The sequence below is a fragment of the Psittacula echo genome (assembly GCF_963264785.1).
Source record: "Psittacula echo genome assembly, chromosome: 1".
NCBI classification, from domain to species: domain Eukaryota; kingdom Metazoa; phylum Chordata; class Aves; order Psittaciformes; family Psittacidae; genus Psittacula; species Psittacula echo.
In genome coordinates this window covers 32,841,905-32,864,483 of record NC_137735.1, presented here as the reverse complement: position 1 = coordinate 32,864,483, position 22,579 = coordinate 32,841,905, and the positions used below count along the sequence as shown (strand labels likewise).

The following is a 22,579-nucleotide window of genomic DNA, read 5'->3' as shown; positions in this document are numbered from 1 at the left end:
AGAGCTATCAGATTGCAACCAAAACACATAAGAGAGAGAAGGAGAAGGCACTAAAGACATTTCTGTTCACAATGCAGCATCAAATATTCAGAACTTCTTGAAGGCAGCTCTAAAATTCTTTGTATTTTATGATTGCCCATGATTTTGGATGACAGTTCAAACAATATGTCCAAAATTTTGCTTGCCAAAAGGTATTTCTTTTGTTTGTTTGTTTTAGTTTAAATATTAATATCCATGCTGTCAGCTTTGAAATGTTGAAGATGGATTAGCAGCTTGTCCAAAATATCAGACAGGCCTTGTGCTAAACACTTTCAAGAGGCACAACATTGGCAAAAAGCTTTTGAAATTTCAGTCCACAAGTAAAATGTCAATTAAAGGTTTAAAAGACTTGCATGCTGGTACAGATTAACATTCACTTGTCCTTTCATGTGCAAGAAACTGATCACTTTCATTTGCATTTTCAGGTTCATCCACTTCTTCCACAGGGTTCTTTTCTTGCAACCCACTATTTTCTGAACAAGATTCATCATCTTCATTGCTACGATGAGCTTCAAGACTGTGTCTGATACCATAGGCAAAGTAAATGAGGAAGCCTTCCAAAAGGAAAACAAACAAAAAGAAAACTACAGTGTTTTCAGGCAAGTAGTGCATTAAAAAATAGTTATTACTTTCTCTGGCTGAATATATTTTCCAAAGCAAGTTTCTTCAGGTATCAGAATCAGAGCTCATGCTTCAGGTCTTTCCTGTTTCTATGGAAATTCCAGTGCATCATCTTTGTGTAATTAAATGCCTTAGTAGGTCATAGAAACTACTCTCTAATTTATATCTAGATTGAATTAATACAATTTTCCATGTCTTAAAGGAGAATGACTGGTATACCTGTTTGTAACAGGTTTCTGCACCATTTTAACTCTATTAAGGGAAAAAATGTGGCTTATTGAATTAGTCCTATAATTTTGATTCTTCCTATTACCTCAAAACTGTACTTGCTTTTTTGACTGCATATAAATACTACTTCTGAAACATGTTATATTTTTGATGAGAAATATCAGCTGACTTTTATTAAAACAATTCTTTTTAAGTATTTAAATGAATAGAATCAAATGTTCTAAGATGGGATCAATGAGTTTTAATATGAAAAGTGACAAAAATGAACAGAAGTACCTACCAAGTGCCATCCAGATGCTAAACCTGATCCAAGTGTCTCCACTTAATTGTACCATCAAGTAAATATTTACCAGGATACTTAATGATGGCAAAAATGGCACTAGTGGAACCTAAAAGGAAATATTTAGTACATATGTATTAAATATAATTTCTGGCATGTCACACTTCAGTTACACAACACAAACTAGAATTGACACATCTAATCAGTAAAAAAGAATTGAGGTGGATTTTTTATTGGAATACAGTAAAATTTTCTTCTTCAGTAGGTTTAACGACCAGTTTCTACATATCTTAAACTCTTGAAATACATTATGTTTAACATATATTCTCTACGACTATGTAGAAAAACTTTCCAGTTTGTGCTGAACATATACTAATGAATTCCTGTTTCTACAACTGAAAAATATTATATATTTTTAATATATCCCTTCTTTCTGAAGTGCCTCCCAGCTCCACTGGAGTCCTTGACCTTGACCACGACCACTGTACTTTATTATTTCTAATCTTAGAATGTAAATGGAAGCTGAAAATAAAAGGATTATACTCTGGAGGGTATGAACTGTACTGTGGTCTGTGGTATTGCCCACAACACAGACCAGTGATTGTACACTGATCAGTTTCTGAATCATTTTCCAGTTTCTAAATGCTTGAGGTCTAAAATTGCTTGGGTCTCAACAATGCGCATTTTTGAGGATGTACCTAAAGGAATATCTAGATGATCAGTGCTGTCAGGCCTCTTTGTTATAATAGCAGCTGTTCACACCAAGTTCACTCCAACATCAGCGGTACAGCCATTTTCTGCAGCCATGCTCCTATGCATGTCATACATTCCATCTGTGGGCAATAAAACCCTTTCTCTAGTCCTGAGAAGGTCTGGACTGGGCTGCACAGGCTGATGATTCAACCATGATCATCCACTACTCTTACCTTCACCCAAAAACCTGAAATAGTGGCAGTGCCCCTCTCCCGCTTGTTAGAACACATCCAAACCTCTTATTAGAGAATGACATAGAGAATATGTTATTCACCATAAAGGCCACTTTGTGCTGGTTCTGAGGCTGCCTTTGGATGAGAAGAATGGTAATTATGAAGAATGTCATAAACACAGCAAGAAGGCCGATACTCCAGAGCTCCAAGTTAGCAATGGAATGATTCATGTATGTAGTGAGGACACTCAAACCACAAACCAAGCAAGCTGTGTGAAGACAAAATGATGGAAATAGAAAAAAGGTCACCTAATCTCTGCATTGATGAGGAAGGTAGCTTTAAGAAGAATGATAGCAGGTCTTCAGTATGAAATGTTATTGTAAAAATGCTTAATTAAAGGAAAATATACCACACTACAGATTAGAGTCATCAAGAAGTATAAAAGCATTCTGCAGAATGACATATTAATTATGACTGAAAGAAGGCATGTTATCACTGGATTTTTAATTTTGCCTTTAGTAAAATTCCATTATTTATGTTAATGTATTACATGAGTTTGGACAGCTGAATACTTACCTAACAGACCCACTAAAAAGCTAACTGTAGTTGCAGTTTGCTCAGTAGGTAAAGTGGATGGATTAACCAGCGCCTGAAGACTGAAGTGTTTCTTTTGTATCATATTTATCTGTGATTCGCTTACTGCAGATTCCCTTTCAGATGAAGCCAAAGCTGCTTTTTCTGGGGAATATTTTGGTTGCTCATAGCTTAAACTGGGTTGGTACCTATGCATAAAACAAAGAACATAGTAGAAAAAAATTAAGCTTACTTTGGGATTTGAAGCAATATGACTCTAGGAGTGTATTTAAATACTAAATTATTGGCAGTAGAGATTTAGAATTTCCCAATTTAGAACTGCACTGCAGCAGCATATATTGTTAGTCACTATCATATATAAACAAACAATGGCAACTCCATTTTTGCTGGGGCTTTGGCATTTTTGGTACATTTTTTAAAACTACATAAATGCACCAAGGAGTCAGATATATGATCAGTCTCGTACAAAAATAGGGGACAGAATCTGGTGGTCAACGGCAGGGAAGGGGAGGGGGCACCTTTCTGACTTGCTTCCTGTACTGTAAGAGGCCCAAGAACTGGCATAAACTGAAATTTTACATCTGCCTTGTTAAAATTTAAGTATATTCTTAAAAATACATGTTAAATAATTCACTATGGAATAACATAGTCTTTTTTAAAGTGTAAATTATTGCAACAATGAATTTGAACTGAATTCAAGCTGCTTCTTAGTGATTGTTTATACACATATGGCTAATTTTTAACCATTGAGCTATCTAGCAAAAAACACACTCTGTAAATGTCACTTCTGTGTATATACTGACCAACACGAAATAAAACACAGCAGAATACAAAAGGATGTTTTTGACTCACCTAAGAATAAGGACACAGGTTGCCACAAGTGAATAAGCAAGAAGTGTACCAATAGACATCATGTCCACTAAAGCCTTCAGATCAAACAGAAATGCCATTATAGCTAAAAAAAGAAGAGAAAGGAAAATGCTAAATTTATATGAGGCTGACATAGAATCATAGAATGGCTTAGGCTGGAAAAGACCTTTCAGATCATTGAGTCCAACCATAAGTGCTAAGATTTAATATTAAGACATATTGAGAGATAAGATTTTAAAATCTGGCCACTGTGTAACTTTACATTGTTTTACTGACAGCAATATGAGTGAAATCATGGTACTCCTTAAAAACACATTTTTGAAGTCATCGCCAACATTCCCAAAGTTAATTCCCTGCACCTCGGAATCTCATTCTATGCACTGATGAGCCCTACAGTCATGCTGCATAATCAGGCACTTTGTATTGGACTTACTTGGACATAAGTATTTTCATACACGGCTTCTTGAACTGTGGCCACATTAAAAATACATTTCCATAGAATAAGGTTCAGATCCTGCAACAGAATCTCACCAAAGCGGAGAAGATGGATCCCACTGCAAAACTAGGGAAAAATGATCTGACCCAATCAGTGACCAGTGTGTAAAATTTCTGCTAAGGTGAAAGCGAGCTCTATATAAAGAAGACTTTTAGGAGTTATCTCAAATAAAATAGTTTTGTAGGGTTTTTTAAATTTATTTTTTAAATGTACCTTACTAAAAAAAAAAAAAAAGGTTAAGTTTAAGTGGCCTTCAGGAAAAGCCAGCAAGTTCTCACAAGAATTAATATTAAGATCACTGAAATCAGAGGCAGAAACTTCCATGACACCAAGTGTAATTATAGCAGTCTTTGTGTTTATAAAAGTTAACACCAGTGTCTTTTGCATATTATGGAATGTCTTTTTTTGTCAATGCTGTTTGCACACAGACACACATAGCTCATAGAGAAACTGGCACAAGCCGTCACTAAATGAAAGGCTAACACCAACTGAATTGGAATACATGCGGTCAAAGAACCTCTTAAATTTTTGTATTCTTTAACATTATTGACATGCAGAAAGAATCTAAAAATACTTAATCTTTTGATTCCTCAGTAACCTCAACATCAAAAGAAACTATTAAACACAGTCTTTACACGCTGCATGTATATGCACACAGATTTTTCTATATGCAGAAATACTTTATATAATATTTATGTGCTTGTTAATAAATCCGTAGGCAAGAAACAATGGTAGATTAATTCATGGTGAAACCTTGGACTGCCAGAAAAACATTTTGCTATGTGCAGAGTTTTGCAATCATGATTGCCACCTGTGAAAAGGTAAGTCACAGTAATAACACGTGACAATTGCCTCAGCTATAGTCTTTGCCTGATAACTGTAATTAAGGGGCCAAACACCTAATCTTAACATTTCTTAAAGCTATGAAACTACCCATGCTATGAATGAAAAGACAGATAATAAAAGCTGTTGCATACATCAGTAACTATTCTGTCAAAACTATTTATGACTACAAGTTACCAAATATGCATCTTTTTAAAAATAGAAGAAGAAATTACTGCTTTTCCAGCAGTAGATAAAGCTGTCTTCAGGCAAGCTGTGGCACACCAAATTCCCCAAACTGTCTAAAAGCAGTGCAAGTGATGGCTTCTGCATAGCTATAGTCACGGCTGTGTAACTACATCAATCAGTTTACCAGCTGGGCAATACGGTTTTCTTTCTCCCCATCATTCCTGTGATTTCAGATAAAGATGTTAATTTAATCTCACAGAACTGCACTTCCAAATTGTTATAAGGGAATATCTCAACATTATGAATTCCAATAACAAAGTCAAAACAATAAAATTAATCCTAAGCAATTTATTTGCACTCTGACCAAAAGGAACTGGTAATAATGCTTCATGTGGGCACTATCCAGACAATGCCTGTGCCTTCCCACATTATTGCCAAGTACACAGCATGAGCAGTGCCAGTCTTCTGGCATCTGAGGACGACCCTGACTATAAATATTTTATTTTCAGTTCTGAATCTCTTATTTTATATCAATTTTAGCCAGAGTTGCTGAATCTTATAAAGCATGTATTTCATATTTGAATTACATCTAGAGGTTCCAGTTTTCCTGTGTCATTAGACATCCCACTGAAATGACAATGAAATTTGGGCGCAGTTACATGTACCTTTGCAAGAAGTGTGGACAAAACTGGAACACTTACATGTTAAGAATTTCTCTTTGTGAAACATTAGGCGTTGGCAACAGCTTCCAAAATGCTGTTTTGGTAAAGTAAGTGTGTATGTGTGTGATACACATATAACCCCCAACACACACACATACCCCTCAACCACAATTTGATAAGCCTATACAAAACCAGAATCATTTTCTTTAGCAGAAAATGAAAAAAAGTCTTTGCATTTTACACAAAAGTTCATCTGGCTGCAAATGTAGATTTTTTTCTCATGTCTTATAATAAAAACCGTGATTTATTTCCCCCTCCTTATACATGTGATAAAGATATAGGTGTACGTCAGACAAGGAAACCCTGTAAGAAGAGTACAAGCCTAAGGGACCCAGATTAAGTAATCAGTTTATTCACCATACAAGGGGCCACTATTAAAAAAATCATTGTGAATTCTGTGACATTAAGGACATCACCACCACCATGATTGGCATCATTTAGAGTTCCTACACCCTTTGATTACTCAGTGATTTTATTCCCATTGTACATGCAGGGGAAGTTAACAAGCAGCCCTTTTCAAAAATATCAAGTACCATGCACGTGCATAGAGTGTTTAAATCTCAGTTTTAAGGAACACGGGCTTTGAGAGCTTACCAGAGATGACCCCTGCTGTCAAGGTGGCATAAACTGGTGCCTGCCTCTTACTCACTTTGGCAAGAAAACTAAAGAGTAAACCATCGCGTGCCATGGCAAACAGAATTCGGGGCAAAGGGAACATAGAGCCGAGAAGACTAGAACAGAAAAATGTATAGTTCAAATACAGGTTATTAAAAGCACAATGCTTTACTGGAAAACCCAACTACACAAAAAGCTTGGAAGAGTTAATGGGTTTAGGTATGGTTTTGGTTTAGGCTCTGTGTTGCTGCTCTTGGTTTTTTTGTTCAGTTGACTGATGTTCTTGGGTTTGGGTTGCTGTTTATTTTGAACCCAGATTTTTAAAGCACTTGAGATTAACCAATAAATACAAAATCTGTGGTAAAGAAAAGTTTTCCTGGTAGCCTTCTTCACCTGGCAACAATCAGATTTGACCAATTCAGTCCAAAGCAAATCAAAGCTGCACAACAGTGGTTTATTTCCATAAATGCATTTGCTTAGCATTGCACCTTTCTTTACAAGGATCAGCTCTTAGTCTCACCTGCTACTGCACCAGACGATAGAGTAGCAACTAGTGGGGTCTTCGTTTTGGAATTGATTTGAGCTAGACATTTGAAAAGCAACCCATCCTTCGCCATAGCATAGATTACACGTGGCAGTGGGAAAATGGATCCAAGAAGACTGAGTAAAAAGCAAACACATGCAACATGGCAAACACAGTACATGCAGAGTTGAATCATGGACAAGATAAACAATGTTAATTAATGGCATGTATAGAAATAAAAATTATGACTGCAAGACAAAATCAGAAAGCCCTGTATCGCAAGATACTACAGATCAGACACAAACAGAAATGTCTTTATCTCTGTAAAGTTGATTAGCCCCCCTCCCCTTTTTATTTTTATTAATTTAAGCAGTGGAATTGCTTCATCAGAGAGAACTGAGATTAGCAAAATAACTTGCCATCACTGTAGTTCTTGGGTATTAGTGGACCTGAATCATGTTCCAGGTCACACTAACTACACAATTAAGCCTTAGTATTCCTGGAAAAAGTCTGTCAGTCAGCAGCAGCAAATCAATAAGCATTAGCAGCATCTCTCACACTCTACATTTCCATGTGAGGCTGCTAATTAACAGTAATTCAAAGTAAGCACCATGGGCACATTATTTCTTTTGATTAAAGAACCTCTAGCAAGCTTCACTAAAGATTGTTTCTTTTTTTGAAGAAGAAGTAAAGCTAATTAATTTAAATTTGTTATTAGCAAGACACAGAAAGCTTTCAGACTGTGATAACTTGAAGCTCCTTTTAAACATATTTCTTAAATTAGGTGGTTTCTTTCCCTCCAAATGAAATAATTGTAATTAAGAAAATCAGAAACACTGAAAGGACAAAAGGTGAAATGAGAGCCAATATAACCTCTGTGGCAAGCACACTAGTTTTTAACCGGGTGAACGGTTGCCTTTCTTACTTTGGGGAATCAACTGTATCACTTACAGAAGGCACAGCTTTTACAACCACAGGTGCTACGTACCTCCAATAATGCTCATGATACGCAAGCATTAAGGTCAGACACAAGAGAGAAGTTTCATTGCACATGAACTGATTTTGGTGTATGAATGGCCCTTCCAAAAAACAATGTTTCCTGAACCAGGGTGACAATTGATTTTCCAAATAATGATACTGTTAAAATCCCCTGCCAACTTTTTTGCAGTTGTAGCTTCATAAAATGTATTTCTCATACCCCTATTTAAGTATACTCACATAAATAACAGAAATATTAACAAACATCTTTACCCTGACGAAGCAAGTTCACAGCATAACAAAATCAGGTAAATATACAGACCAAAAGCAACAATCCCAACTTTTTTTCTTAATTATACCACTAAATTGATGAATATGAAATACAATTTCTTTTTTTTTTTTTTTTTGTTCTAAACTGACATCAGTCAACAGACTGAAAGATTAACCTCCCCATATGAGTAAATGTAATTCTTCAGAATACACTGGAGAGACCAACAGTTCGGATTTCTGAAAAAGCATTTTACTATCTCAGTTCATTTTGGGTTTCAGTATTAATTTCTTTAATCTAGTGTCTGCTTATACATTACTCTTACTATTTACCAATATAGAGGAAAAATTCAGTAAAACCCTCCAAACTGAAGGGGACAATGACAACTAGACAGAAAGTGACTGTAACCCCAGAGTGAACCGCGTAACTACGACATTCTCCAGTCAGTCCTACAATTCTTTTAATGTCCTTCTGGAACTATTGCCTTTTTCTATCATAGAATCATACAATGGCTCAGGTTGGAAAAGACCTTAAGATCATCTAGTTCCAATCCCCCTGCCATGGGCAGGGACACCTCACACTAGACCATGTCGCCCAAGGCTCTGTCCAACCTGGCCTTAAACACTGCTGGGGATGGAGCATGTACCACTTCTTTGGTCAGTCTGTTCCAGGGCCTCACCACCTTATATCCTCTCACATCAAAATATTCCTTTCTTTTAAACTACCGTCCACAGCCAGTGTGCTCATCTTCTTCAGGCTAATGCTTACAGTGCTTGGAGGGCTGTTAGCATTAGTGCTTCATCAGGCATGTAATTTTCCTTTGTGGAAAGACAGCCAGTATTCTTACCACTGAAGCTCGTGTAAATGACTCCTTACCTACATAACCTCAGGTAATGGATTGGCATCAGCATTTTTATATCCCTAAATTCAAGTATCAAGCAATTTTCTATTCTGTGAAAGGGTTTATACCATGTTACATTACATGGGGTGTAATACAGATGAACACATACCACTATATCTCCTGCCCTCCCTGATCTTTTTAATCAAACTAACATATTAAGTTGTTACATCCATACTTTCACAAAGGGGAATAAATTATACTTTCACAGCTATAACCTACATCTCGAATACCCACACAGATACCACAGGAAGGGTTGATGTCAGAAGACAGACTGGCTACTGGAGGAAAACAGAGACAGGCAACAAAGATGAAGAGTGGAGCTAGTTAATCATCTCTTCAATTTTGCCTGCAAATACACGGAGTCCATAAAGCTGCTGAGTCGTTAGAAGTATACAGCAAGAAAGAACAAAGTGGGTGAGGTTTATTTTATCAGTTGATAAAGATTACTTGCAGGTCATATGTCTGAATATGGTTTAATAAAAAAAAAACAAACAAAAACCAAAACCAAACAACTTTTGGATAATAAACCAAAGAGGTAGAGCTCAAAAACAGTACAGCTCAAAAAAGGAACTTAAATTAATGCACCTACGTGATGAAGACCTGTAAAAGTCTAAAACATGTTTATAATACTTATTGGTAATACTTTGAATGAACTGAGCCTTCAAAATGAATGCATGAACATGTATTTAAATATTCACATATTATCCATCAGCTTTTCCCAATAAAATTAGTATTTCAATGTCTTTACCTTGTAGACAAAGCACAGAGCGATCCAGCTGCCACAACATATTTTGCAGGACCCCATCCAACATATTCGAAAGCGGCTGGCAGAGGATTCTCATCTAGTAGGTAGTATGGCATCATAAGTGTCAGTGCAGCTGAAACCCAAAAGTAGGCCATGAAGCAGACAAGCAGGGACACCACAATTCCGAAGGGTATGGCTTTCTGAGGATTCTTGACCTCTTCTCCTGAAAAAAAGGAAAAAAAAATGCCCCACCAAAAAGTCTCATTCATTTCCATCTTCAGCTTTAAAAGATAACATCAGAGACAAATCACATTAATCTAAAAACCGTGGGAATCATATTTATAATAGAAGTTTTAAAAACCTGTAGAAAATAACCTCAGTGACACAGAACAACTCTCAGTATTTTGTTGCCAGAAATAGCATTGAAAGTAGAGGTAAACTAAAGGACATAAAATGCATTGTATATCTAGGGTATTCAAAGCCTATCATTTCTAGTTATTTACCTCCAATTTGTAAGTTCAACGTACTCATTCCCTATTAGCCATACACAAGCCAGCATTTAAGAGAAATACCTCATCTCAGAGAATTGTAAAAGTGAGCAGGTGATTAACAGGTTTGTGCAGAAAACAAAATGTATACTAAACACTTCCCAGACTTAGAAAGTAACAATTAATTTATTTTGAACAGAAATAAGTATACATATATAGACACACATAAATACTATACCAGTTGTTGCAATGCAGTCAAATCCTACAAAAGCATAAAAACAGGTTGCAGCACCAGCCAATGTTCCTCTGAAACCATATGGCATAAAGCCACCGCTCCCATATATACTTGTCACATTCTCATAGGATGAACAATTCCTATTAAAAACAGAAACGCAGCAGAAACATAACTTACTTTTTTAACTATTGGTAGGACAAACACATCCATTCTCCTCTCCTACCACTATGGAAATACATGTTAAAATGCCCTTGTCAAGAAAGAGTTCTACTTCACAAAATGTCACAAGAAGACATTTTGGTGTCAAGGTTTGTAGGACAAAAATGACAGTAAATGGAAGAGTACCTGATTCAAGTAACTATCATCTTACTCACTTCATAGTTTGTGGAAAAATATATTAAAACACTAATGGTGTACACAATTCTTGTCATACTCACATACTACAGTTATTACATGCTTTAAGGGTGAGAAGCCAGTAACCTCTCGAATAGCTATAGACAACAGTAAGATGATTTTTAAAGGAAACTACAAACAAGAAAATAGAAAAAATATTTTTAAAGGAATAAAAAGTTTTATCATTCCCAGCAAGACCTATTAGTTGATATATCACTACTCCTTGTCACCCAAGGAAGCTGAGAATGCTCCATTCCTGGCAGTGTTCAAGGCCAGGTTGGACAGAGCCTTGGGTGACATGGTCCAGCGTGAGGTGTCCCTGCCCATGGCAGGGGATTTGGGACTAGATAATCTTAAGGTCCTTTCCAACCCTAATTATTCTATGATTCTAAAGCAAGTATAACAGAAAATTGCCTGGAATATGAGCAAGTAAATTGATTTTAAAAAAATATTACTTTGTTATTGCAGTAAGGTTTATGAGATATTCTTCACTTATTTTCCAGTTGTCAGCATCTCCTTTCACAAAACCAGAAATCATAACGAAGAGTAGGACCAAGATGTTAATAGCAGTGAAAATTTTATTCACCCATGCAGACTCTTTTACTCCAAAAGATAAAAGACCTATAAAATAAAAATATTTTATAGATGTGAATGGTCCCTTAGACTAATAAAATGTCATTTTAAAGAAGATAATTTAATAATTTGTAAATTTTTATTTACAATAAATATATTGTAATTACAGTACTTAATACTAAGCAGCATTAGATTTTATACTTTTAAAAAGCAGTAGCACAAATTTACTACTCTGACAGCAGTGCAATAGGCAAGTGTATTGGAAACCACAAAACACAAAGCTTCTTTAATTGTATTAAATATTTGTCATAATTTAACCTCAGCGGGCAACTAACTACCACACAGCTGCTTACTCACCCCCTGTTCAGTGGGATGGGGAGGAAAATCAGTAAAAGGTAAAACCCATGGGTTAAGATAAGAACAGTTGAATAACTTAAGTAAAACTTAGTAACAGGAAAAAGGAGGAATAAAACCCAATAACCACAAGTGATGCACAATACCATTCCTCACCCGCTGATACCCAGCCCAACCCAAGCAGCAATTGGTCCCTTCTGTGTGACTCCCCCCAGTTTATATACTGGACTGGGCATGATGTGCTGTGGTATGGAATACCCCTTTGGCTAGTTTGGGTCAGGTGTCCTGCCTTTGCTTCGCCCCAGCTTCCCGTGCTCCTCCTCACTGGCAGATCATGAGACTGAGAAGTCCTTGATCAGGGTGAGTGCTACTTAGCAACAACTAAAAGATCAGTGTGTTATCAGCGTTGCTCTCAGACTAAAGAAAAAACACAGCATTGCACCTGCTACTAGGAAGAAAATTAACTCTACTGCAGCTGAAATCAGAACAGTATTTAAAACTATTTTGAGCAATTGTTACTTACGGCTTTTCTGAGATTCCCATTCACCTCTATTTTATGTAATGGAGCAAAAATAAGTACAAAAGTTCTATTCTTAGTAAAAACAGATTGGTAGAATCTATTCATTCTTTACAGAACAATTACTCATTAGATTAATAAAATAAGCAAAAAAATTAATAATATAATCTGTTCACTCTAAGATTTTCAGGGCACAGAATAAGTCCTTTTCCTAGTCATTAATAAAACCTATAAAAGAAATGCATGCCTCTTGTTCATAAACTATGATTCACAGAGATTCTAGAAAACAGTCTGATTCGAAATACATATGCCTTAGGTTGCAGAGTAGTGCATTTAAATAATCTGAAAGTTATTCCATCAGGATCCTACTGTGTCATTAGGCTTGTAACAACTGTTATTGTACTAACAGTGTAATGGAAGAGCAGGCAGTGAGCAGACCAGTAAAAAATAAATGCAATGGAAAAGCCTCCAGTTTCTTTGCAGTCTATGTGTCTCCACTAGTATCCTGTACATGCTTTCCCTCATTATTTAGAGATTAAGTCTAAAAATTTTAAGCCTCTCAAGATAATGTCTAGAAGATTTCTGACTGCTAATGAGACATTTTCTATCTTATCATAACTTAAACAGCTCATATGATAAATTCTATGTTCTCTTCACCAATGGCATTACTACTGGAAATAGACGTATGCTTTCTTTAGCTCAGTTTTTCCCAAGAAGGTATTGTCTCAATCAGTCTAATGCAGTAGGAAACATAGTATGCACATTTTTTAAATCCTTTCTCTAGGGAAAAAAAAATAATAAAAAAAAATCCCCAAACCAGATTTCTGTGTACTTTGACTTGTGCTTAGCACATAACACTTTCTGTAAATCATCATCTGCTGCTGCTATGACTCAGCTTTGCACAGCTCAGAATCCAAGCACCGTATCATGATTAGCCTTGAGCCATACTCCACTGCCCCTCCTCTCAGCAGTGGTGAATTCCACCAGTTCATCCACTGGTGGTTGGGCTGCTTAGCACAGAAACCTGCAGAGCTAATTTGCCACACAACTGAAAAGGAAGTGAAGAAGGAATGATGGTGGGGATAAAAAGACAGGACACAAATGAAAAATCAGGAGCAGTGGCAAACCACAGAAGAACATCTTCTCTTCCATCAGGAATTTCTACTTCTTATGGTAGGAAGAAGCAATGGAGAGAACATAAAAGGTAGCAGCATCTATACTAGCATTTTATATTTTGGTTTGTTTCAGTGCTCTGCTTTTCAAAATGTTAGTTTTTCCTTTGGAAAAAGTGAAACTGAAAGGTCAGTTCCAGCTACACACCAAATTCATTCCCATCATTCCTGAAGATGTAAGGGTCTGAACTCTGTTTGTGGCAGCCCTGAGCCACAAACATGGCAGGATGCTGGGCTAAACCTTGTCTAGTAAATTCCCTGATCTTCCTGAACGTGGAAACTCATCTTTTTGTGTACAAAGACCTAATAAAAGCTTCAGAGGCACTGCTTGTCATTAGAAGTTGAACAGAAATGTTTTTCTAAGTACCAAGTCCAAAAAAGCCGCTCAGAATAACAGGAGGTTATACCCATATAACTGAGCTTCAATTTACAGAGAAGATAAGCTCCAGCTTTTGTTTGATCTAAAGAGACACTGAACATGACAAATATTTGAGAGAAAGATAAGACCTCTGCCGAATACTGAAATGCTTCTAGTATTGGCTGACTAAAAAACTATACACTTCAGAACACACTATTTCCGTCACTCCTGTGGCAGTAAGAATGTTTCCTTATGGAAAGCAATTGTTATATGCAAACATGCAGAAACTATTTTTGACCTTTCTGATGCCTCAAAAAGCACATAGTTATATAGTTGGTGTTAACTTTTGTGATTTAAACACATGATACAAGAGTAAAGATAAAAAAGAAACAGAACTGAGTGAGGTAGACCTAAAATATTTTGTCAGGTTTCAAAGTGGTCTCTTGGGCCATATCAGTGCCTTGGGGTGCCCTTTAGCCCAAACAAGTTCTAGTCTAAACAACTCTTTTGAAGACTTAGAAAGGAGAAAGTTATTTTTATACTTAATAAGTTATCAATTTAGGGAAAAAAACCCGAAAACTTTACAAATATACATTACATGCACAATATGTTATTTAAGAAGAGCACATAATGTCATCAAACTACAGAGCTTAACCTCAGCGTCCCTCTGAACGCTTTTACCAGTGCCCCTCTACTCTGCTCTCGTGAGACCTCACTTGGAGTGTTGTGTGCAGTTCTGGTGTCCTCAACATAAAAAGGACATGGAACTGTTGGAACGAGTCCAGAGAAGGGCCACGAGGATGATCAGGGGACTGGAGCACCTCCTGTATGAAGATAGGCTGAAAAAGTTGGGGCTGTTCAGCCTGGAGAAGAGAAGGCTGCATGGAGACCTCATAACAGCCTTCCAGTATCTGAAGGGGGCTTATAAGGATGCTAGGGAGGGATTCTTCATTAGGGACTGCAGTGACAGGACAAGGGGTAACGGGTTCAAACTTAAACAGGGGAAGTTTAGTTTGGATATAAGGAAGAAGTTCTTTACTGTGAGGGTGGTGAGGCACTGGAATGGGTTGCCCAGGGAGGTTGTGAATGCTCCATCCTTGGTGGTGTTCAAGGCCAGGTTGGATGAGGCCTTGGGTGGCATGGTTTAGTGTGAGGTGTCCCTGCCCATGGCAGGGGGGTTGGAACTAGATCATTTCCTACCTAGTCATTTGCAACCCTAACTATTCTATGATTCTATAAAGCAGTAAAGCCCACACAGAACTGTGTAATACTGACAAGTGATTATTTCATGTCCCAGTTTCAACAAGAGAGGGGGGTGCACATAGAATTTGATTATACACATTTAACTCCCAGAGTCATTGGGTTAATAAACAAATGTATATCTGAACTTCTTAAACATCATTAAGGTATTTCTGGTAAAACACAAACTACAACTTAGCATTTTTGTCTGTAAGACATCACAACCACCTTACATGAAGCCGTATTGTCTTACCTGCTAAAAGTAATATAAGGAATACAGCAAAGAAGTCAGGATACTCTGCTAGCCCAGAGTAATTAATTTTGAAGTAGGTTCTGAAGATATGACTAATCTGCTTTCCAAGAAGTTCATCAAAGGTGCTACTCCAGGCTCTTGCTACACTTGATGTACCTTCACAAAATACATGCATGTTTAGGATTTTGCATACAGTGGCATACTGTTACTTCTACTGAAAAAGAAAGAAAACTAAGCATGTTGCTACTTGCATTTAAAAAAGCAGAGCTTGTGTTAAAACAGTAATTTTATTTTGCTGAGTTTTAACATTTTAGAATTTTTCTACGTAGTTAAATTAGAACATATTATCCTATAACTAAAATATACAAATTTGCACCTTATTTATTCCCAAAATACTGCAGAAATTACTTCTGTATAATTTATATCTGATGTCATTCTGGAAGACATTTATTTCTCAATTTACAATATGGCATATGTTAAACAATATAAAGTAATGTAAGAAAGCAGTTTAAGAAAGAATTTTAAGAAAGAAAGAAAGATTGTCCCCCCTGGAAATAAAGCAAAAAAGTCACTACCAAGATGCATATTGCTAGTTAGTATTTAAGGTTTATACTCTCCTATGGTAAAGAGCGCATGTGGCCACAGCTAAAAACAACCTTATTTTTATAAGTCCACTACCATGAACTGCATTTTAACACAATACTCGGGCATATTGATTTTGTAGTGATTTGGGCAACAGTCCTGTAGTTAGATATACATATACTGCTAGGTGTGCTTATACACAATGTAATGGATGCTTGGAACACGTACCTCTGGAAGAAAATGTTTTTAAATCAAAAAATGTCATCTCTGCTAAAGCACTGAAATATCAAATGTTATTTGAATACCTGCCATATAAGCATTGACTTTATTCAGATTTGGCCTACTGTATTTTATGGGATTACCTGATAGGACACTATTTAATTAGCATGAGGCTACAGTAACAAGTTAGTACTTAAACATCATGGCATTCTTGAAGTGAGATGCTATAGTGATGGGATCACTGTAAACATCCTTGCTGTGCATACTCAGGAAAAAAAAAACGCTTATTGATTTTACTGAAATCATTGTTGCTGACCAAAGACAGCAATGAAATCCTGTTTATTCTTGTGCATCATCACTGAACAGACACAATTTTTATAAAAGGTACGGAGTTCATTCTGTTGAAGATTCACTGTTTACAAAAGCATCTTGCAAAAAGCCTCTCTGCAATGATGATGCACAGGAGGACATGGCCTAATTAAATTACTTTGGTCATTTTATCTCGGCAGGAGTAAAAAGCAAGAATAGCTCAGTACGAAGACAGAAAAGAAGATAGACCCAAAACTGTATCTTACATCTGCCATCTCAGAAGCCCTTAAGACCTGTGTTTGTTCTTAAGCTTACCTATAACATAGGATAAAATGAGATTCCAACCAGTGATAAAAGCCCACAGTTCCCCGACAGTTACGTAAGTATACAAATATGCAGAGCCAGTCTTGGGAACACGAGCACCAAACTCAGCGTAGCAGAGACCTGCCATCACAGATGCTAGTGCAGCAACGAGGAAAGAAACAACGATGCTAGGTCCAGATTCAGATTTGGCTACTTCTCCAGCAAGGACATAAACACCAGCACCAAGGGTACTTCCTACTCCCAGAGCTAAAAGGTCCATTGTTGATAAGCATCGGCACAACTTGGAGTCCTCGAGACTTTCACCACTGACATTCTTCTTCCGCAAAAGACACCGAACAAAGGACAAAGCTGGTCCACAGGGCAACATGGTGAATGTAGAGCTCTGAAATAAAACAAAATCATTACAGTACATAAAAAGGTAAACACCAGTGAAAAACAGTGAAAAAATGTATTTGCATAAAGAGCTGTAATCACACATACTAATTTATATATTTATACTCTTCTGTGACATTAAATAAGCTGGCATATGCTTTTCTCCTGGGAAACAAATTCAGGATTCAGTATTTCTAATTTTATATTTAACACTTATTCCCCTAGGGAAAGATATCCATTATCTTTAGGTTCACTACATTGCTCTAAAAAGAAGTAATTGTTTCTATTTATTTGCAAATGGCAACTTCTTAACCATTTCTAAACCAGAACCAGAATAGACTTCTATGATCTCATGTCATAAGGACTTTTAAGATAAGGATCAGCACCAACAAAAATAAGGATTTTTAAGACCTAAAACACTAAGGCCATAAACAGGAAAAGCTTTAAACCACAGCATTCTGACAGAACCAATGCAATCTCCTTTTGCCTTCAAATACATGGCTTTTGCCTCTAGAATTTGCTTCAGTAAAAACTGCTTAAAAGCAGATTAAAATAGTGTTTCTACTCCCTCCCACACCAATGAAGTTTCCCAGAACTAACTACCTTTACAAGAAATCTTGTGCAACTCTCATCTAACAAAACCTGCTCATCCCACGCCAACTGCGGTTCTTCAGTATTCTGAGTGCACATCACAGTGTGGGGTGCGATCAGCTCTCGCACACAAGGTCAGATTTTGTGACCAGCTAGGTCCTGGAGGCCAGTAGGTGGGCAGCACTTCTTTGGCCTGTGATACAGGTGCCTGCTAGGAACAGCTTGCTTCCCAACTCAAAAAAATGGTAGCTGAGGGTCCGAAGCATTTGCTTGGGAGGTAGGACACTGACATCCCATAAACTATAATATCTCAAACAGGTAACATTAATGTACAAGTTCTGTTTTTCTTTATATATTTGTTTGGATTGTTTTTTTAATGACTAAGAGTTTGGTAAGAATGAAGAGATACCACCTGCCATCTCCCCAAACTGATGTCTGTTTTTGCAACTCATACCATAAGTATCTATACTTATGATTTGTTAAGTGCAACCCTCCAGGTAACTGAGAATCTTTTTCATTTAGGCAAAATATTCTGGTGTTAGATTCCTCCCCCATCTTTATCAGTCTCCTAGATCAGTAAAGGGCATTTCTGCTCACTATAGTTCAATCCACTAACAGCAATGACTTTGCATTAAGATGGATAGCTCACTTAATAGTGTTTGATCTAGAAGAGAGTCAGAAGCAAGAGAACTGCTACCCTAATACTAGATTGCTTGAAAAAAATCCCCTTGGTTACGAAAAAGAAAGAGAGAGACATCTCTGTACGGAACCATTTCCTCCCTATTCCTGTAATAGGTCCCAGGACAGTGTTAGGAGGCAAGAGGCACGTTTCCAAAGCACTGCTCCAATTAGACTCCTTTCAGCCAATCAACCTCCCAGGGATAAGTATCTGCCCATGGTATGTAGACTTCATCTGCTAAGAAGAGTTCACACATCAGCTTCAGAACTAAGATGACGTGCATGTGGCAAACAGAAGACATCCATAGCCTCTTCTGAGGGGAATCAGTACTTAACTGCTCAGTCAAAATCCCCTGCTGTAGCTCCTGAACTCCTCAGTAAGTGCAGCCTTTCCTTGGGCCTGAGGCTGAGGCGCTCCATTTCCCCAAAGCCAGGTTCATCTACCATGGGGTGTAGCTTGACAAGTATTGCCAAGGCCACTACGTTTTTTTCCATAATGACACTTCTGAAGCTGTAGCAGTCACTTAGGATGTTATATTGATACGCTCATGAGGCTGTAGCCCATAGCAACAGGTAGCAACACTCTTGTGGACTCTATGCCCTTACAATTTCAATGTTGCAGAAACATGGCAGTTTTTTCCTACTGCTGTATGCCAAGTTCACTGTGGTGTATCTCAGATGTGGCCTCCTTTCCGATTTGTCTGAGACATCCCAAGATGCTGGTATTGATCACTTCATAGAATCATAGAACAGTTCAGATCGGAAAGGACCCTGAGATCATCTAGTTCCAACCACCTTGCCATGGGCATGGATGCCTCACACTAGACCATGTCACCGAAGGGTCTTGATAAGAAGGTGCAACAGTGGGAACTGATGAGCTTATGAGGATATTTGGCCTCCACACAAGACCAAATGACATAGGTAATCAGTGACAAAGTGTCTTCAGACATTACTGACAAGTGTAACCTTTTTCTGAGATGCCCCTTGTAAGACAGACCCTCTATTGCATTATCCATTATTGCAAGAGAGCAGCCTGGGCTCTGGCTCAGTGCTGACATGTGCTGACTCCCAGGCACAGGTTATCATAACACTGTGGCTGAGCACTTTCCATGCTCAAACACTAACTTACTGAAGCAGAGAAGGTAACAGCTGGGTGTGCCTTTTGGTGGCAGCATTGCCCTAGATAAGTTTACACTGACTGCAACCACACACTTTAAAAAGGGTCTTACTCCTGCCTTGGCATGGTTGGCCAGATCTCATGGTTTCCTTGTCTGTTGAACTTTAAGATAGAGAGGAACATGAAGCAGGGTAAATGAACACAGAAAAAAAGTGGTCTCTCCTACTTTGTCTCAATTATTTTCCTAATTACTCCTTTTTACTTCCTGCTTTTGCTGCTGTAGTCTAAGCCTGCTTCATCCTAGACCGTTGTGGCCTCTGCTTCCACTTCACCTCTGCTGCCCTGAACTCCACCAGCACAGCCTGGACTCTTTCTGAACATCCTGCACAGCTGATGAGCACTGGCTCTTTTCTGAGCCTTCCAGAAGAGGCACACCGGACAGCTTGGGAAATGGGGTTTTGGTAATATATTGGGTAACCAATCAAGGAGGAAATAAGCTCTCATGATCCTCTGCTGCTGACAGAGCTCACAGGGTTTCTGAGGCATCTCTGAGACACCTGTACTACATTAATTGGAGCAGACTTGGATACCTGCCTGCATTTGAACAACAGCGTTAGGCGTGGAACCTAAAAGCACAATCGGTGAGGGTGGCCTGAGTTGTTCATGCAGTTTAAACAGAGCCAAGATTGAATCCTGAGCTTATACAGAGTCCAAGCATAGGAAATTGCACTCACCAGCAGTGTGAGTTATTTCTAATTAAGCTGAGTAGCAGACCCAACCTGTTGCTTCTCCCTTTCATTCAAACCTGTGCTAGGCTCCCCTTCAGTGAAGTCTACTTTACAGAGACATTTCTCACAATCAAACACCTGTGAAGTCCATTTGTGACTGACCTTCGCATGTTCCTTTTGCTGTGTACATCTGAGCGGGCAGCTCTCTAGCTCTGCATGTACTGGGTCACTGCACTTCTGAAGCCTCTTCTGGACTAAGTTTTTCTTTAACTACAGATTGTTCTATAACACTGAATATGCCCAACAGTCCTCTGAAAAAGTTCAGTCCCCATTCAACTGCCCTAGACTTGACCAGTGTTCAGCCAACATTCAAGCCTCCTTCCCTGAACCCATTCCTAGAAAGAATTGCAATGTCATCCACATTGCGGTTTGCACTTTTATCTCTTCAACTGCATGCCACAAAGAGGCAGGACAGGCAGGAAAGGAATTGAACAGCTCTATCTAACATGGGGGGGGGGAGGGGAATCCCAAAAACTTCCTCACATCTAATGGACATTCATAATATTTGTCGGAGTACCTTAATAAGCACAGATACTTCTCCAATCCCCTTTGTTCTTTATTCTCTTCTTGTTTTTTTCTACAGTAGCTGCTGACAGACCCTTCTTTATTTCAGTCTTTCCCGGCCAGTTGTAAACCACATAATTTACTACTTGACCACCACTCATTTGAATACTAATCCAAGAAGATGAGTCCAGCCTTATAATTCATACCAACTCTTCCAGTCAGCTGAATGATCAGGAATGGTCATCTATTGTTAGCTGTCTTCTAACAGGAAAAGTTTGGTGTCAAAAAACTTTCTAAATACAAACACAACCCAAAGGACAAAGTCTCCCTCTGCAAAGTTTGTATTCATCTTTAAAACTCCTTTGACTGTTTCACAGTCAGGTAAAATCTACCATTTTTGCAAAGTATTTTCTATTTAAAGTAACCTAGCAGCCTCCTACCCAAAACAAAATGCAAACAATAGGTGGATATTGGAGCAAAAAGTAACTCATGTCATGTATTACCACACTCTTTCATTAAAAGAACATTGCAATATAATTACATGTAATAAGTGTTTTAAGTTAGTACACATCAAACCCAAGCTACAGGTGGGAAAACCCAAAGTTTTACTGCAGTTGCCATTCAACTTTTCCTACAAAATTTTCCATTAAAAACTCTAATAAAAAAGATAAAAATCTCAAATGGAAAGCAACTGTTATAAAGCAATACAAAACCTCTAAAAGTTTTAATACTGTTATTGAGATGTATGTTTAAAGATTACTAAAGCAAAAGCAACTTAAAGATAGTTTACTTAAAAACTATTTTGTTGAGCTAATACTATATACTATAATACAATATCAATTTTAGGTGCAGTAGTTTAACATTTAAACAGCATACCAATGAGGGAGAACACACTTCGGTAAGTAACATTGAAAATGGGAAAATATAAACATATACATGTTATATAGAGATTATATATATAGCCTCATTTTCCTGAAAAATTTAAAGTTTACATTTTGTTTTCTATATGTAGAATTTATGAGAAATTTTGTTTGCTCTGAAGTACATTTAGCCGTATTCAAAATTGCACTATTGCATTGATTACATCTAGTGCAACAATATATTAAAGTAAAAGAATTCATATAGAGATGAAGCAAAACTAGGTCTAGTCCATGATTTCTGTGTGCACACACAAGCACAGACAATACATGGTTTTATGGCAAGTGCCCTAAAAGTTGAGGTTGTGCCCAAGACTTTCACAAAACTCCTAATGCCTTGGAACATTTGAAGTAGTGTACTGAAATAATACTTAAAGCCCTAAAGCAGCACCTATAACAGAAGTCTAATAAACAGGAGAAGAAAGTTTTATCATTCAAAGCAGAATCATCTTCCCACCAGACTAGTAAGAAAAACACAAATTGCATCTTCTATATATTAACACTGTAATTTGCACTTTGTCAGAGACACAAAAATGCTGTAATGTAAGCTAAATGCAATACTGCGTATCACAGCTGTTGCTACTCAAAAAGCACATGTTAAAGGCAAAGTTTCCTACGATAAACTATGCTGCTTTCAGACTACTTCATTCAGCAGCGAATTTCATTACAAACCTGATCAGAGCAACTTCTGCTGGGCAAACTTCTGCTCTTCTTAACCAAACCCGAATTTTCACCGTCTTAAATGGAAGAGTAATGACTGAAAGTGAATTTATTAAAAT

General features: G+C 37.5%; 1 protein-coding gene across 2 annotated transcripts; it reads right to left on the bottom strand.

The window, feature by feature from the left end:
* Window positions 1–405: 405 nt before the first annotated feature.
* SLC7A2 (solute carrier family 7 member 2) lies at window positions 406–17,200 on the bottom strand (the record flags this gene model as incomplete). 2 transcript variants are annotated; one of them, XM_080622826.1, is made up of 11 exons in its annotated part: window positions 406–593; window positions 1,169–1,277; window positions 2,196–2,362; window positions 2,671–2,876; window positions 3,541–3,643; window positions 6,923–7,062; window positions 9,821–10,040; window positions 10,544–10,680; window positions 11,389–11,554; window positions 15,400–15,555; window positions 16,825–17,200. In XM_080622826.1, the coding sequence occupies 11 exons, from the start codon at window positions 17,198–17,200 to the stop codon at window positions 406–408; spliced, it is 1,968 nt and encodes a 655-aa protein (XP_080478952.1). The 2 variants fall into 2 exon arrangements, with proteins under 2 accessions (XP_080478952.1, XP_080478953.1); XM_080622827.1 differs by lacking the exon at window positions 6,923–7,062 and adding an exon at window positions 6,382–6,518.
* Window positions 17,201–22,579: the final 5,379 nt, after the last annotated feature.